This window comes from Bos indicus x Bos taurus, chromosome 6 (assembly GCF_003369695.1).
Source record: "Bos indicus x Bos taurus breed Angus x Brahman F1 hybrid chromosome 6, Bos_hybrid_MaternalHap_v2.0, whole genome shotgun sequence".
NCBI lineage: Eukaryota > Metazoa > Chordata > Mammalia > Artiodactyla > Bovidae > Bos > Bos indicus x Bos taurus.
Window position 1 is genome coordinate 58,936,920 of NC_040081.1, and position 17,059 is coordinate 58,953,978.

The following is a 17,059-nucleotide window of genomic DNA, read 5'->3' on the forward strand; positions in this document are numbered from 1 at the left end:
TTGGTAATTTTTCTAAATAGCAACCACATTCAGGAGAGTAGGGAATTATGGTTGTACCTTAGTCTATCAGACAGGGTCCTGGCAGGAAGTCAGTGGTAATGAGAAGAATCTGTTTAAGAGACTGTTTACAAATGTTAAAGGAAGCTGCTGCTGCTGCTGCTGCTGCTGCTAAATCACTTCAGTCATGTCCGACTCTGTGCGACCCCACAGACGGCAGCCCACCAGGCTCCGCAGTCCTTGGGATTCTCCAGGCAAGAACCCACTGGAGTGGTTTGCCATTTCCTTCTCCAATGCATGAAGGTGAAAAGTGAAAGTGAAGTTGCCCAGTCCTGTCTGACTCTTAGCAACCCCATGGACTGCAGCCCATCAGGCAAAGGAAGCTAGCAAAGGCTAACAACAGCAGGGAGCTCTTGGTGCCTCTGGGCTTGAAAGGATAGGAGCCCGTAATTCCTGGAATCTTGAAAGAACAATAGCAGTAGCTGTAGCTGCAGCTGAAGGAAAGAACTATTGAAATTGTGGCCTTTGGGAGGGAAAGGTAGCATTGTTAACCCATGGCCTCATCTCCTGCCAGAGCATTCCACTGGCTGTGTTCAACTGGAATCCAGAAAGTAAGAAAGCTTTGTACATGTAGTAAACTCCTTGGCAGTCCATACTTCCAGAATCCAGGGGCACAGAGTAGAGAATACTGGAGAGTGGATTTAGAGGAGCAAACAAAGAATATCTGGCCAATTTAATGAGGCTTATATGATTTGTCAAAATCTGTATTCTAAATGAATGATAGGTAATTGACAATCAAGGGACTAGGTAGGTAGAAGTTAGTTGTGGATTTTAGTTAGCAGGAAGTCCCATGTTGACTAGTTCATGGTCTTTGAGACAACTAAAAGAAGAGGAATTTGAAGAGTGGCCTCTGGAGGACTGGGATCTTTCACTGCAGCCCCAGTGATTCTAGGGTCTAAAAGAGAGGACTCTGGTTTAGAGGAGAGAAAGGAATTCACGAACTCAGCAAAAATAATTGGGATGATCAGCAGAGGGCAGTCTACCGGAAAGGTGGCTGATACCTTGACTATGACTTATGAAGGTCCTATAGCCATGTCCCAGCTGTAGCTGCATATTCCCTGGACGGAGTGGAATTATGAGGTCCTTTCCTAAAAAGCTCCCACCTAAACAGCCTGTGTGTCTGACAGGAAGAAAGGTAATTTAAGGCAAGGAAACATTATTCTGTGCTATTGAAACAGCTTTCCCCACCATGCTACAGATATTCTGAAAGCCACAATGGTGGGGGTTCTGATTTAGTCTCTATATTGAAATAATACAGTGTGCATTACAATCAATACTGTGGTGCCCACTGGCCTGGAGTTAAGTTCAGCAGTTCAACTGTGGATCTGAATGCTGGTTTCCACTCTTGCTGCTAGAGTTCCTCATCCCATCTGGGGTGGGTAGGGGAGAGGAGCTAACAAGATGGGAAGGGTAGGACTCAGTGAAAGAGGGGAAAAAATGCAAACTGACCTTGGAATTATGACTGGGTGTTTCAAAAGGAGAGTTAAGTGAGAGGCTTGGATAGAATAGGCAGTGGTGAGGGACAAAGGAAAAAAGTCTCAAAAAACTGATAAAACACAAGGTCAGGAAAGGGCTGTAGGAAAAAAAAAAATTCCTCTACATATAGAACAGGATATTTGAGTCTGTAGAGCAGTCATAGTAACTAGCAGGAGCTACAAAAAGGAAGACTTACTTGTTTCCAAGGTAGGGGAGTATTATCAATGGCCAGCAAAGCACGATTATGCCTTGCCACATTTCTTTTTATGTGAATCAACATATCAAAACACATTGTTCTGTTAGAGACAACAGAGAGTTAGCAGATGAACTTTCCTCCATCCATCTAAAACCAATTTCACACACTTCAAATAAATAATGTTTATATACTTTATATATTCTGAAAGTGGAGAACTTTTTAGATCTAAATCTCATGCTTAAGCAGTACATTTAAACAGTCACAGGCACCAGGTACCAAGTGGTGGTGTGTGCTCAGTCGTGTCCAACTCTTTGTGACCCCATGGACTGTAGCCCACCAGGCTTCTCTGACCACAGAATTTTGCAGGCAAGAACACTGGAGTGGCTTGCCATTTCCTACTCCAGGGGATCTTCCTGACCCAGGGATCAAACCAGCATCTCTTGAGTCTCCTACATTGGCAGGTGTATTCTTTACCAACTGTGACACCTGGGAAGTAGTACAGTATGCTCAAATGTACTCCATTATACTCTTAAAGAATATATTGAGGATTCCAAAAAGCATTTGTTTACATGCATTAAAGAGCATTGTGTTAGAAATTAAAACTAAGAAATTACTGAAGTATTTACTAATAAATAATAAAATCCATTATATGCTTATATAAATAGTATAACTTCAGTGAAAAATAACTATTTTCTAAAACAAAATCTCTTTAATGCTGGCTTAATGGAACACAGCTGCATTTTAATATATGCCTTTGCATTCAATATGTTGCACACGTTGCTCTGATTGAAGTACATAAAGAAAATCTAGCCTTATGCAGATTGGAAAGGGAAGGAATATTTTAATAACCTTTTCAGATAACTGCGGATATTATTTACACTACACTAAATCTAGACAAGTGGTAATTTCTCAAAGGTTAGCTGAAATGTTATGAATGAACTTTTTGTACTGTTACATTAAAATTCATCAGTCTGTCTTGACCCTTTTTGTCTTGATCCTTGAATGAATGTTTTCCCCATGATGATTTTGTAACACTATGCGTTGGTATTTAGATCAGTTATTACCTCACTAATTTATGCAGATCTTCCAAATGTTGACATACTCCATTGTATAATTTCTAGTAATCACATTTGTCAATATCACCCAATTTAATCAGAAAGGTCTTTAAGCATATTGGGAAGCTATCAAGTCACAGTGGGAGACATGTTTTGTAAAACTTTAATTTTCAGTTGAAAGCTTGAATTTATCATGTTTAACAAATTCTGTCAGTTATTTTCCTTGATGTGATAGCTTACATTGTTCATTTTTGATAAATCACCTGCCAAATAGCCAACTCTTAAGAAAAGTTGTTTGTCTCAATCATTAAGTGAAAATGGTGTTCCATGAAAAAAATGATTAAGTTCAGCTTGCAGCTCGACCATTTTGTACAAGTGCTTTACCATGAGCTTTGGTATACAGAAGTCCTTTATGTATCCTTTGCCTGTGTGTGTGTGAGAGAGTTGCTCAGTCATATCCGACTCCTTGCCACCCCATGGACTGTAGCCCGCCAGGCTCCTCTGTCCATGGAATTCTCCAGGCAAGAATACTGGAGTGGGTCACCCATTCCCTTCTCCAGGGGATCTTCCCAATCCAAGGATCAAACCCAGGTCTCTTGCATTGCAGGCAGATTTTTCACTGTCTTAGCCACCAGGGAAACTCCTTTTCCATGTATCATACAAAACATTAAGACTTTACTTGAAAGTTGAGGTTTAATATAATTAATAATCCCGACTGCTTCAGTGAAGACATTCTAATGTGAAACAGTTTTAAATAGTGAGTGGATGACTTCAGTAACATTATTACTAGCACAGTAATTTTTTTGCTCACTACTGCGTTTACAGCACCATTACACCATTTTTTAAAAAAGACTTCCCTAAAAAAAATAAAAAAAAAAAAAATAAAAAAATAAAAAAGACTTCCCTGTAGCTCAAATGGTGAAGAGTCTGCCTGCAATGCAGCAGACCAGGGCTCGATTCCTGAGTTGGGAAGATCCTCTGGGGGTTGCAAAGAGTCGGATGTGACTAACATACACACTGCTTTTACATCATCAGTGCATGTGTGAACACAGTAAAAAGGAAAACAATGTCTTAGTTTTATTTTGATAATAGTTTAGGCATTGCAGACATCTCAGGGATCCCTCTTCCCACGTGACTGCAGACTATACTCTGAGATGAGTATTTCCTTATCCTTGCTAGAATGTAAATCCTACGACTGGAAGGTTTTTTTGATCTTGTTCACTGGTATGCCTCCAGGGATTAGATCATGCTTGGCACACAGTAGGCATTCAATAATTATTTAATTAATTATTTAATGAAGTAATCAGCACTAACTTATAACAGCGAAGAGATTATAACATGCATTCTGGAAATTCATTTTTAAAAATTTAGTTTTCAATAGGTAAAATATACAATAGGATACATGATGAAAAGTCTCCCACTTTGCCTTCCCCAAGGAACTTAAATTGCTATCTCAGAGATTACCACTGCTGTCAGTTTCTGATGTATTTTTCCAGTGATACTTTATGGATTCACAAGCATATACACAAACATATTCCTTTCTTCCCTCACACAAATGGTGGTATATTATACACAATCTGGACAGAATCGTAATTTTTTTAAAACAGCAATTATTTATTTATTTGGCTGCACTGGGTCTTAGTTGCAGCATGCAAGATGTTCAGTTGTGGCATATGAACTTAGTTGAGGCACGTGTGATCTAGTTCCCCAACAGGGATCCCCTGTATTGGGAGCATGCAGCCTTAGCCACTGGACCACCAGGAAAGTCCCAATAATGATTTTTTAAGTAAACTTTTCCTTTCGGAATAATTTTGGATTTACAGAACTGTTTCAGAGAATCTTGTATACCCTATACTAACTTCTATTAATGTTAGCATCTTACATAATCATAGTATCATGTCAAAACTAAGAAATTAACAGTGTTACACTATTAACTAAATTACAAAATTTTTTCAGATTTCACTAATTATGTCCTTTTGGTTCCAGGGTCCAATCCAGGATACAACATCACTTTCAGCATAGTGTTCTTTTTCTCCCTAAAATGTATTTTGAGGATTGCCTCATGTCAGTTAATTGGCAGTTGCCTCATATTCTGTAAATACGAAGGACTTTAATAGGACTGTAAATAGGAAGGACTGTAAAAATGGAGTGAAAGTGGAATTTCAGGGCCAGTGATTATGTGCATTTAAAAATTACCAAACTTCTCTTCCCCAAATAAATTAGCATACCCTTCTAATTAGTTCCCCTGTGATTTGAGTGTTTTAAATTTCTTTGAAGCGACAAGATTAATATTGGGGACTGAATTAAAGTGATATAGATAAAGTATTCAAAAAGTTTTTTCACACATTGAAATAATTATTTGTAACGTACTGGCACAAATACACATAGCATTGCAATACATACATTATACCATATTTTATTGTGCCATTACCCACATGTATAGTTGGTTCGCCTTAGGACCACTAGGGGGCTCTGCTGGAAGGGCTTTTATAGTTCTTCCGTTTAGGGGAATGTTTCCAGATGATGCTTCAGAATTCTAAACTCTTAAAACTCGGAAGAGATCATCTCATCCAGCTTCCTTGTCTTGCAGAAAAGGAAACCAAGGTTGAAAGAGAGCGAGCTGGTATGGAAGAGGGCTGGAATTTAAAATCCCCTCTTGGTTCCTGCGGCAGTTCAAGAAATTTTTTTTTTGCCATGTGCCTCCACTGAATGACTCATACCCAGGGGCTTATTTTTTTTTACTGCCACAATTTTGGTAATTTTTGCTAAGATGGTGTATTTGTGATATTTTCCTAACAAGATGCTTTACTGATTAGTTAGGTGAAAGAAATGCATGAAATATAAACTTCTAAATAAATAGTATTACAAAATGTTTTCTACTCAAAGCATCCCTTAGTATCAAAACCATATTACGGGCAGCCTTAACAACCACTTTTAAATTGCCTTTAAATTTACTTCCCACTTAAAACATTTACTCTTTACTCATTTATTCATTCAATATTCATTGAGAGCCTACTAGCACCAGCCACTGTTGTAGACTCCAGGCTTACAGAAGTAAAGCTGCCCTTCCTTCCCAAGAAGCATAGGTTTCTCCAGTTTTCCCTATATGTTCAGATATCTTAGTTCAGTGGTTTTCATACTGTGGTCTCTGAACCAGCAGCTCGAGCAGCAGCACCTGGGAACTTGCTACAAATGCAAATTAGGCCCACCTTGCACTCTTTGTTTTTTCTTAAGCTCTCCAGGGATCCTGATGTACATTCAAGTTTTAAAGCTATGGTTTTAGTTCCACGGCTTGTTATTAATTATCTAAGTAGGCCAAAGATCAACATCTGGCTTCTAAACCCATCTCAGGCATCTCCACTGAGACCTGGTCTCAATTACAACTGAGATACAACAATGACCATACTTAATTTAATGATTTGTTGTACCTGGAAAGATCCTGGGATGACTGCAGTAGTAGAACTGTAACGGCTGCAGGACAAGAACGAACCGCAGTGGCTTTTCAGAACCAATAGAAAATGGGCCAGACCGAGTTCCCGGACAGTGTTTTCCGACACTAGACACAGCCGGATACATTAAGCCCTCGGTCTGGCTGAGTCAGGGCGGCGCTCCAAGCCTAGAGGGGCCGCGTGAACCCATCAGGTTGGACTCGAACCTTCGGTTAGAGGCGAAGGTCTGGAAGCCTCCACCATACCACCTCCATTCGTACAGGGGCGGAGGCGCCGGAGACGACCCGTGAGGCCCGGGCAGCCCTGGCCCGCGCGGAAGCCGCACCCTCCTGGCTTCAGACGCCGACGGGGCGGAGCCACGCGGCCGCAGCTCAGGCAGAGACACGCCGCACAGCGCGGCGCAGGTTCGCGGCTAAGGCGTATGGGGCTACAACGGGAGCGGCTGCGCCGCCCGGCCGGGTCAGCGTCGTGCGCATGCGCGGACCCGGCGCCATTTTGGTGGCCGGGCGCGGAGGTGATTCCACATTGAAGATAGTGCGGCGGTCGGGGTGGCAGTGGCAGCGTTCGTGTGCTCGGGTGTGAATCGCCGGGGGAGGAGGCGGTGGAGGAAGAGGTGGCGGCGGTGGCGGTGGTCGTAGCGGTGGCGGAGGAGGCGGGTACGAATCAGCTGCGGGCGGAGACATGGCCAACATCGCGGTGCAGCGAATCAAGCGGGAGTTCAAGGAGGTGCTGAAGAGCGAGGAGGTCAGAAATGAACTCCCGGACGTCCCCCACATCAGCCCAGGGCGGGAGGGCCCTTCCGGTGGCAATCCCAATATCCCTGGTAACCCCCGGTTGGCCTTCTTTGCGGCCGCCCTTCTGCCTGTGGGGAAGCAGCAGTCTCCCCCTCCTTCCGCCGCCTTTCCCTCCCCTCCCCGGGCCCTGGGATGGACGGTCTCGCGGGCGGGGGTTCTGGGGAGGAATAAGGTTTAGGGGGCAGATGGAGGAAGGGCGCTTAAAGGCGGGTGTGAGCTCTAGAGAGCGCCCCACGGCAGTGGCAACAGCTGGAAGTGTGACTAGGGTGGGGAGGTAGCAGGCCAAGCCTGAGAAAACCCGGGAAGTGGGTTGGGGGAAGGGGAAAGGTGGTAACTGGATCCGGAGAGCCGCGCCGCTCAAAGGCCCACACTTTTCAGGGTATTCTGGGTTATAGCCGGTCTGGCGGCCACCCTCCTTTCCTTACGGAAGGAGTGATTGATGAAAGAAGGAGGTTCGGAGTTAACTCCCTCTCGGTTGGGTGTTGGGAGAAATGAGAAGACATAATAGGGTACTAGCTTATTTGAGTGGGCGATAAGGGAATTTTCACCTGAGATAGAAAATTAATTCCTCATTAGACTATTATCTCATTTCCACTTACTCCGACATTCTAGGCCTCTTTTTCGGTTGACATCTGAAGCTTTTTGACTAGATACAGGCACGTTCGGTATATTAGAGACGTTTAAATATTTTTAGCTAGGATTAGGAAAAAATAGTGGAGTGTGTGAGTAGCTTATTTCAAAAAACCTGTTTACAAGTTACAGACGAGAGAGTCTGTCCTAAGACAATGCCTCTGTGACACTACTGTGTTGTGCCATGAAACTTCATTATGATGTCCCCATAGTTAGTTCTTACTTTTGAAAAACTGTCCTACTTAAAAACATGAGATTTCAGATTAATATATTGTTACGTTTCTTTATTAAGTAGGTTTATTCCAACATATATCTGAAATGATTAAATTTTTTTTTTTTGTCTCAAGCTACTCTTGAGTCCTGTAGAAATTTTAGATACGCTGATATTGGCCACATTTGTTAATGTATTTTAAATGTTTGGGTAATTTGACTCAAAATTATGGAAGTATAGTACAGTTTTTCACACCCAAAATCAACAGGAATGCTAGTTTTTTTTCTTCTTGGACTCAACAAAGATTAAAAATACTGAATGGTTATTTTCAAGATGTCAAATATCATTATCGAATATATTATTGCTATTTGTGTTTTTCTCTTACGTTGGTACTTTAATGATCTCAATGATTTGTGAAATTCAGCATTCTAAACATGTGATGAGTTATTGACAAGTCTGATAGCAAGCACTTGAACTTTATTTGTGCCACTGAATCTGAAGTGACTGTGTGTCTTTACAGTTAGACGTGGAAAAGATTCTTTAAAATTATTTAAAAATGCCAAATCCTAGCAGATTTATTGAATATAATAGTATATAAGTAATGATCGGTTTTACAGAGCATGTGTATGAACTCTGACCTCTGTATTTGTTCAAGTGCCAAAACTCTGAATGGAAGGATGACTTTGTGTTTTTGTGGTACAGTGCAGAAAAAGAATCATAAATACCTGCACTGTGATATATAGTGAGACAGTGATTCTAAATTTTTCTTTAGTAAGAAAATATTTTCCAGGATACTTGACGTATATCTTCCTAATGAAAGTTTGCAGCTAATATTATTGCCAGTAGCCTAGAACATTCCTTCTGTAATACGTTTGTACAAGCCTGAAACTTAATATAAGACTTTAATGCTTTATTTTCTATTACTTAAAAGTGGTCACTGCTCTCATAATTCGTATAGTCTCTGCATTATGTGAGGTGACTTTTCACCATGATATTCTTAGTACTTGAAGTTTAAAAGAAATCTTGTATTGCCCTAGTAATGCATATTGTTAAAATAATACAGCTTTTTATATATAAACAATGATGAAACCTTGTTTCAAGTAAGTGACGTGGTGTTTCAGAGGAAGAAAACAAAATCCAAACAGGAAAATTATTTTTTTATCTGGAATGAAACTTTTTCCAGCAAGAACATTTAGGAAAGGATCAGATAATTTAATATTGGAATATATAACCAATAAATAGCTTTATTTTCACCAATATTTTATTTCATTGATACTTAAGTCCAATTCTATAGGTGGATTATGTTGATTATTTTCAGTACTTTGAAATACAGTCCACAGGTTTCCTTTTTATGTATGTAAATGCAGTATTTGAGTGGCTGGTATATAATAAGTATTTCCTCATGTTTTCTATGTAAATTTTCATTTTACCAAAGTTTATTTCACATTTTTGTGTTTACTAAGAATCTTGATTGATTTTAAGGATTTTCCCTCCCCCTTTTTAAGTGTCTTTGTAAAGATAGCTTACATCTGGCCTAAGAAGTTGTAAATGGCCACTGTTGGAGTGTGTTGTTAATTAAAATACAGCCTAAAGATAAATGTGAAAAGTACAGGGTAGAATCAGAACAGTGAGAGGAGGCCACCATTAGTGTCAGAAGTAGGGGAGTATGTGTATTTGTATAGGTGAAAGGATTAATGAGAACTTGGTAACATTGTTTCTCTGTAGGAGAATTGGGTGTCTGGGGCCACAGGCATCAAAAGAGTCCTTTTGAATTTTGAGTCTGCTAATATGTTATTTACTAAAAATAAATAAACCATGTAGGCCTTTTTTCCATGAGACTGTGTTTGGAAATCTGTCACTTGTCTGAGATATTAATTTACTTAAATCTGTGTAAGTTTAAGTAATATTTCAAAGTTGCAAGGAATAGAAAATTGATTTAAAGTACACTTAATAGGTGTTTTTTTTTTTTTATTGAATTATGTAAGTGAATTGTAGCTTATGAGGACAGAGTAAAGCTATAATCTGTACTCATAGGTTATATTATTTATTATAAATTGTTACTGGTATTAACAACCACCATTTGTAAAGGAACTAGCAGCTCCATTTGTTTATATATATTACTGCTAATTCTCAAGAACAGGTTGTTGAATTAGATTTTTTATTTCTTAGATGAGAAAATTGAGATTCAGAGAAGTTAAATTATTTGTCTGCAAACATACACCTTTGGGATTTAGATCTAAGTTTGCTTGTGTTTATATTATACCATGCTGTCCTGACTTGTCAAGTGTAGGCATACTTTTAATTATTTAAAAATAATTGAACCTGGTTTGTATTACTGATTAAAAGATTTAAATGAAGCCTAATTTAATTGTTTAAACATTAAGCATTACCTGTAATTAAAGGTTTGCTTGCATTTCAGTATGCAAAATATTTTTAAATTTGAAGTTCACTGAAGTAAAATGCCCGTAAATCAGTCCACATACCCTTGTTTGTTCTTGTCCTGTATGGTACCTGTAGTTTTTTTTCATATTGTAACTGCACTTTGCTAACATTTTCTAGGATTCTCATAGGGAATATTTAAATATGTGGCATTAACAAATTGGTTTCATGAAAACTACTCTTGTATAAATTTCCCTTGAGTATTTAAATGGATTTTTGTACCTGTTGTCATTTTAAATTTTATATATTTGACTATTCTGTATAGAACTAGTTACAGATCTTTAAAGGGAAGTCTTTTAATTTCTGTTGACCATGGTGTCTCAACCTTGGCACTGTTGACATGTGGGGCAGGTAATGGCTTTGTTGTGGGTGGTTCTCCTGTGCATTGTAGGATGTTCAGCACCATCGCTGACTAAGAGCACTAGATGCCAATAGCACAGGCAGTCTTCCTCCCACCTCCCTACTATTTCCCTGCCATTGTATCAACTAAAAATGTCTCCATACTTTGTCAGACGTTGAGAACCACTGCTGTAGACAGAACTCTTTAGAAGAACATTTAAGACTGTTAACTATATAGAGTTTGTAGTATAATTTATCTAAAAGATGAATGGACAGTAACTGTACCAAAAAATTGATTATAGCATGACTACTACTAGCTTTGAGTGTTCTGTTTTGTTTTTAAGACTTTGCCCCTGGTTTATCAATTATTATCTTTTTCTTTTAAAGTTTTTCCTTTCTAGTTTAAAGACAAAGGTGAAATTTCCTGCTATAAACTAATGTAACTAGAATTTGAACAATTTTTTACGAGTAGAAAAGCGATTTGTTTTTACAGCTATGTAAGTTTTTAGTTCAGTGTAGCTTAGCCTTATGAGTGTGTTATTGACTCTGGGTGTGTTATTGACTGAGTTAAAAAATTAAAAGCCTTTCCAAGTAGTGCTCTTGGGGTGCATTTCTTTTTTTAATTTTTTAAAGGCTTTGATCTATCCATCAGTCATCTGGGATTCCTTTGCAGATCATCCCTTTGTAAAGAATGTGTTTTCTTATTTCTTAGTAAATATGTTATCAGCATTTATTGAGGATATTTGCAAACAGCCCTGAAAGACTTACCTGGTTGGAGACAGATAAAAATGATAGATGGAGAGAAGCAGAGCTGTGGGAATTCTGAGGGTGTGTGTATGTAGGAAGAGAGGTTGTTGAGCTCGGTTCCAAAGGAAAGTGAAGACTGAATTTCAGGAGACAGTCTTAAAAGAATTACAAGAATACTGTATAATTTATAAGTAAATGATCTCTTCAGTAGACTCCTGAATTGGAATTAGGGAGCAGGAGTTGTGGACAAAATTAAGCTAGAAACATTTATATATTAATAACAGAAAGGTTGCACAGCTCTAATATACACAAACATAGTTGTGGAGTTAGAACACATAAGTTATCTTTGGGGGAAAACCACCTTTTTCAGATCAAAATAATAAAAGGTAATATACAAAGCACATATGATAAAAGTGTGACCAACACCCAAAACAAACAGAATGTTAACATTACCAGCATCATCAGAATCCCCACACCCACCCCTTTCCAGTCAATTTCCTGATTTTTAAAAACACAGGTTAGCTTTGGATATGTTTGAGTAAAAGGATAGACATAAGAGCATATACTATATGATTTAATTTTAAATATTTTTCAAAAGCTGTCTTTCAAAGTCTTTGTTTAGAAAATGCATTAACAGTGTCTAGAGAATGTGTTAAAATGCATTGAATGTTTTAGTTGAAAGAGACGTTAGATCTAGGTGAAAAACCTCATCTATAAGTTCAGGAAACTGAAGCTTAGAGAGATTGATTGTTGCTCAGTGACACAAAGATCTGGTTAATGGTGAACTTCACCTGGGTTGTGTGTTGTTTTTTTTTTAAGATTTTTGTTTTTTTGGTTGTGAGTCTTCATTACTCAATGTGGGCTTTCTCTAGTTGTAGTGAGCGGGGGCTACTCTTCCTTGTAGGGCCCAGGCTTCTCATTGCAGTGGCTTGTCTTGTTGAGGAGCACAGATTCTGGGCACACAGGCTTCAGTAGTTGCGGCACATGGGCACATTGCCCCGTAGCATGTGGGATCTTCCCCGACTAGGGATCGAACCTGTGTACCCTACATCAGCAGGCAGATACTTAACCACTGTGCCACCAGGGAAGCCCCCTCGTCCAGGTTTTTTGCATACCAGTTTACTCCAGCTGTTATATATGGTTGCTTTATGAGATGATATTTTTCATAAACAATACTATAAAAGTTGAATGCTAATAAAATGATGTATCATTACAACAATGTATGACATGTCATTCAATGTTGAGAATTGCATTAATCTTTAAATATGTTCTGCTTTTCTATCTTGGTGTGAGAAAAGTTTGCCAGGAGGCAGAGATACTTATTTCCCAAGCATAATGTAGTACGTTTAGCTTAGTGATTAAGAGTGTGGGCATTGGAATTTCAGTCCTGGCTTTTCAGCTTAATACCTACAGCACTGACTATTTCAGTTTTCTTCTCTGAAAATAGGAGATCAAGAGAGTCTTTTCAGTGCTTAGAGCAGTGCTAGGAATATTCAGTAAGTGGATACTTGTAAAGATGTCTGAATTAATTATATTCTGCTTTCATATTCTGCTTATTGTTGTCCTTGGATCATAAAAGTTTCCTTCAATGGTTCAGTGATAGCTCTATGTGAATGTGACTCCAGAAAAGGCTTAAGATGATGACTTAAGTATTGATACTTCTGATAATGTTTCTTTGTGTGTAAATAACCTATGGGGACTGGTGGCCAAGGGGAATACAAAAGTATAATTGGACTTAGTTCTGAAAATGGTTAGTCTTTCTTAAGGAGACAGTGGGATTATTTTGGATTTCTTCACATGACTCTGGTCTCCTTTAACTGGACCATGGAATCCAGATTCTAATCCTCTGGTGTGTAACTTTGAATTCCTTTGTAAAATCCCTATTTTAAAATTGGGTCTTGGAAGCTAGAAAGTGGTAGTCACATACATCTGACATCAATGGTAAGTTCTGCTACATAATCTGAAAAGGTGAGGCAAGTTCGTTTCATTCAAAACCCTCGCCATTTCCCTCCATTTAGTTCTTTTCTTTTACTGCAAATTTAAAATAATAACTACCTATAGTTGAATGCCTACTATCTGGTATTTTATATCTATGACAGCCTTATGAGATGGGTTGCTTCTATTACAGATTAGAAAGTTGTAGCTCTAAAGAAATTAACTTTCCACAGTGTCAAGTAACTTGTTGGTGGTTCAGTTGCTAAGAGGTGTCCAACTCTTTGTGACCCCGTGGACTGCAGCGCTCCAGGTTTTTTGTCCGAGCAGGGATTTAAAACCAGGTCTCTGACTCCATTTAACTTATTATGATGGAAAGAATAATCATATGCTGCTTGCTTCCAATCCATTATTTCTAAAGATGCTTTTAAAAATTACATTTTATTTTAGACTTAGAAGTTTAGAAATAATATATGAACTTTTATATCCATGGTCCAGATTTAATAGATCTTAATCCTCATACTGGCTTTAGCCTCTCCGCAACCCCCCAAGAAATAAAACCTCCAGAGGAAGCTCACTTTCCAACCTTTTCTCTATTCTGTACTCTCCTTGGAAGTAACCATTATGCTGAAGTTGAGTATATCCCTCCCATACATATTTTTTTACTGCTGATAAACATAGTATTTTTTGAGTGTAAGGTCACTTTTTAGTGTTTTAAAAATTTTTAGAAGAACTTCATAGATGGTTATAATATTCTGCATCTCCTGCAACTTTTCTTTTCAGTGTTGTTTTTTAAGGTTTATCTGTGACAACGCATATATTGCTCAAGTTCTTCAATTTTAAACTGCAGTTGACCAACATGAGTTTGAACTTCATGAATCTACTTATATGTGGATTTTTTTCAGTAGTAAATACTGCAGTCCACAATGATTCACTGTTGGTTGAATGTGTAGATGCGGAGAAACTGTATATGGAGGGCCATCTATAAGTTATACTTCGATTTTTGTCTGAGCAGAGGTTTGGCATCCCTAACCCCCTTGTTTAAAGGTCAACTGTATAGATTATTTCTCCTGTTGATGGCATATAGTTATAAAAAAGACACATTGAACATTATTATAAATGTTTTCTTGGGTATTTTTTAGGAGGTAGATTTGCAGGATCTGAGTGTATTTGCATCTTCTGCATGATTGGATATGCATTATTGTTCTCCCAATGATTGTATCAATTTACACTCGCTCTAGAAATCTGTAAGAATTCTAGTGACCTGACATCTGCAAAATTTAGATTTTTGTCAGTCTGATGGATATGAAATGGTAGCTTATTTTAATTTTTCTTTGTCAATAGAGATATTAAGCATATTTTTGTGTCTATTGGCTGTGGGCTTTCTTTTGTAAATTTAGTGTTTCCATTATTTACCCATTTTTAAGAATTTTTGTGGTTTGTATTTTTCTTACTGATTTGTAAGAATTCTTTATAATTTTGTCTAATTCTATTATGTGGCTTAATTTTTTAAATGCTTTGAAAAGCATTTTTTACTTTTTTAAATGCTCTTTTTAAAAATTGTGTTAAATAACTCATATAAAACTTTACACCTTGTGTATTTTTAAGCAGACAATTTCAGTGGTGTTAAGTACATTCACATTGTTGTACAATCAATACCACCATCCATCTCCAAGACTCCGCATTTTGTAAAATTAAAACTGTACCCATTAAACACTTAACTCCTTACTTCTCCCATGCCCAGCTCCTGTAGTCAGCACTCTGCTTTTTGTCTCTGTGAGTTTGATTACTGTATTATACGTTGTTTGTTTTACTGGCTTATTTCACTTAACGTTATCACATCTTTGATCTTACTGAGTTTACCTTTAAAGTAGTCAAATTTGTCTGCCTTTTCCTGTGTGGTGTGCTTTTTTTTTTGTATTGGATTGGCTAAAAAGTTCTTTCGAGTTTTCCCACAGCATCTTTTGGAAAAACTTGAAGGAACATTTTGGCCAACCCAATATTTTGTTTAAGGAATATTTTCCTACTCTGGTTATCAGAAAGATACTCTCATGTATTTGGTTCTTAAAAGTGAATTCATTCTTTTTTGTTTTTGGTTGTGCTGGGTCTTCCTTCATGGGCACGGGCTCTCTCTCGTTGTGATGAGCAGGGGCTGCGCTTCCTTATGGTGCTTGGGGTTCTCACTGTGGTGGTGTCTCTTGTCGCGGAGCACAAGTTCTAGGGCGTGTAGGTTTTAGTAGTTGCTGCGTGCAGGTTCATTGGTTGTGGCTTGTGGGCTCTAGAGCCTGTGCGTTGTGCACAGGCTTTAGTTGCCTGCAGTATGTGGAGTCTTTCGGACCAGGGATTGAACCCGAGTCTCTGCATTGGCAGGTGGATTCTTATGCTCTGTACCATTAGCGAAGTCCTAGTTCATTCTTTAACTTCTGTACTCAGGCTTCTTCAGTTTCTTGTCATTCTGAAATTACTTTTTCAGGCATTACTAACATCTTCTAAATTGTTAAATGCATATGCCTTTCTTCAGCATTTCCATTTCTTAGAGCTTTCCGCTTTCAGTTGCTCTGATGCTAAATTTTGGTTTTTCTTTAACTTCTGTTATTACCCTTTATAAGTCTGATTTCATCTCTTATCCTCCATAATCTCCTGAATCTTTGTTTCCTCTTTTGTGTTCTTTTTGTAAATTGTCTTAGATCAGGCTTTCTTAGATAAACTCTTTATATTAAGATAGTTTGCTAATTTACATTTAGTTCTCTGCCTTTAGTCTGTCCCAACTTTTAATTCAACCCCCCTGGTGCCGTGCTACTGGGTTATTTATTTATTTTTTAAAAATATATTTTAGTCCCTCCCTTGAGGCACGTGGAATCTTAGTTCCCTGACCACAGATCAAACCTGTGCCCCTTTGCATTGGAAACATGGAGGATAAACCTCTGGACCACTGGGGAGGTCCCTGGATTTAATTTTTAAAACATGATCTTGTCATTTTCTTTTAGATTGTCTACCCCTTATTGTGTGAAGTCACAACCTTTTCATTTCTAGCCTACCTTTCCTGACCTGCTTCCTGTCAAGTCTCAACTCAGCTGCATGCCTAAACATACCTCAGACCCTCACTCTCCCTCCAACCTTTAGCTAACTAAATTAATTGCTTGCTGTTGAGTTGTTTTGTCTGCATGGAATAAGCCGTTATCTTCTTACTTTCGAAAAACTCATTCTAAAATGCCATTCCTAATAAGCTTTTCTTGAACGCAGATTACCTCTTTTTTTGTAGTTATCACTTTGTCAGGATCTTTTTTTTTTTTCTTTAAAATGTCAAGCTTTATTAAAGTATAATTTACATATAAAGTACAATTGGGTTAGGTTTTTTTTGACAAATGCAGTGGAGACATCACCACAGTGTAGATAAAACATTTTTTTCACTCCAAAAACTTCAGGCCCCTCTGCTGTCAGTCTCCTTCCCCAACACACCCGGAAGGTAATTTATCTACCGGGTACAGTGAGTTCTGCTGCTGCTGCTAAGTCGCTTCAGTCGTGTCCGACTCTGTGTGACCCCCATAGACAGCAGCCCACCAGGCTCCCCCGTCCCTGGGATTCTCAAGGCAAGAACACTGGAGTGGGTTGCCATTTCCTTCTCCATGTCAGGATCTTTTTAGAGCAGTTACTGTATTGTTAATGATTATATGTATGTCTTTCTGCTCCTGCTAGATCATTGAGCTCTTTGAGGGTTTTATATTTTTCTCTTC

At 38.5% G+C, this 17,059-nt stretch overlaps 2 protein-coding genes across 2 annotated transcripts in view; one reads left to right on the forward strand and one right to left on the reverse strand.

The window, feature by feature from the left end:
- The window catches only part of SMIM14 (small integral membrane protein 14), a 144,751-nt gene extending 138,134 nt beyond the window's left edge, over positions 1–6,617 (reverse strand). The window contains exon 1 of the mRNA XM_027544304.1: positions 6,213–6,617. Coding sequence (XP_027400105.1) covers positions 6,213–6,360 — 148 coding nt within the window. The 5' untranslated portion in view covers positions 6,361–6,617. The remainder of the gene's footprint in view (positions 1–6,212) is intronic.
- A 91-nt stretch (positions 6,618–6,708) lies between these two features.
- The window catches only part of UBE2K (ubiquitin conjugating enzyme E2 K), a 79,673-nt gene continuing 69,322 nt past the window's right edge, over positions 6,709–17,059 (forward strand). Inside the window, exon 1 of the mRNA XM_027544303.1 lies at positions 6,709–6,977. Within this exon, the coding sequence (XP_027400104.1) occupies positions 6,915–6,977 (63 nt within the window). The 5' untranslated portion in view covers positions 6,709–6,914. The remainder of the gene's footprint in view (positions 6,978–17,059) is intronic.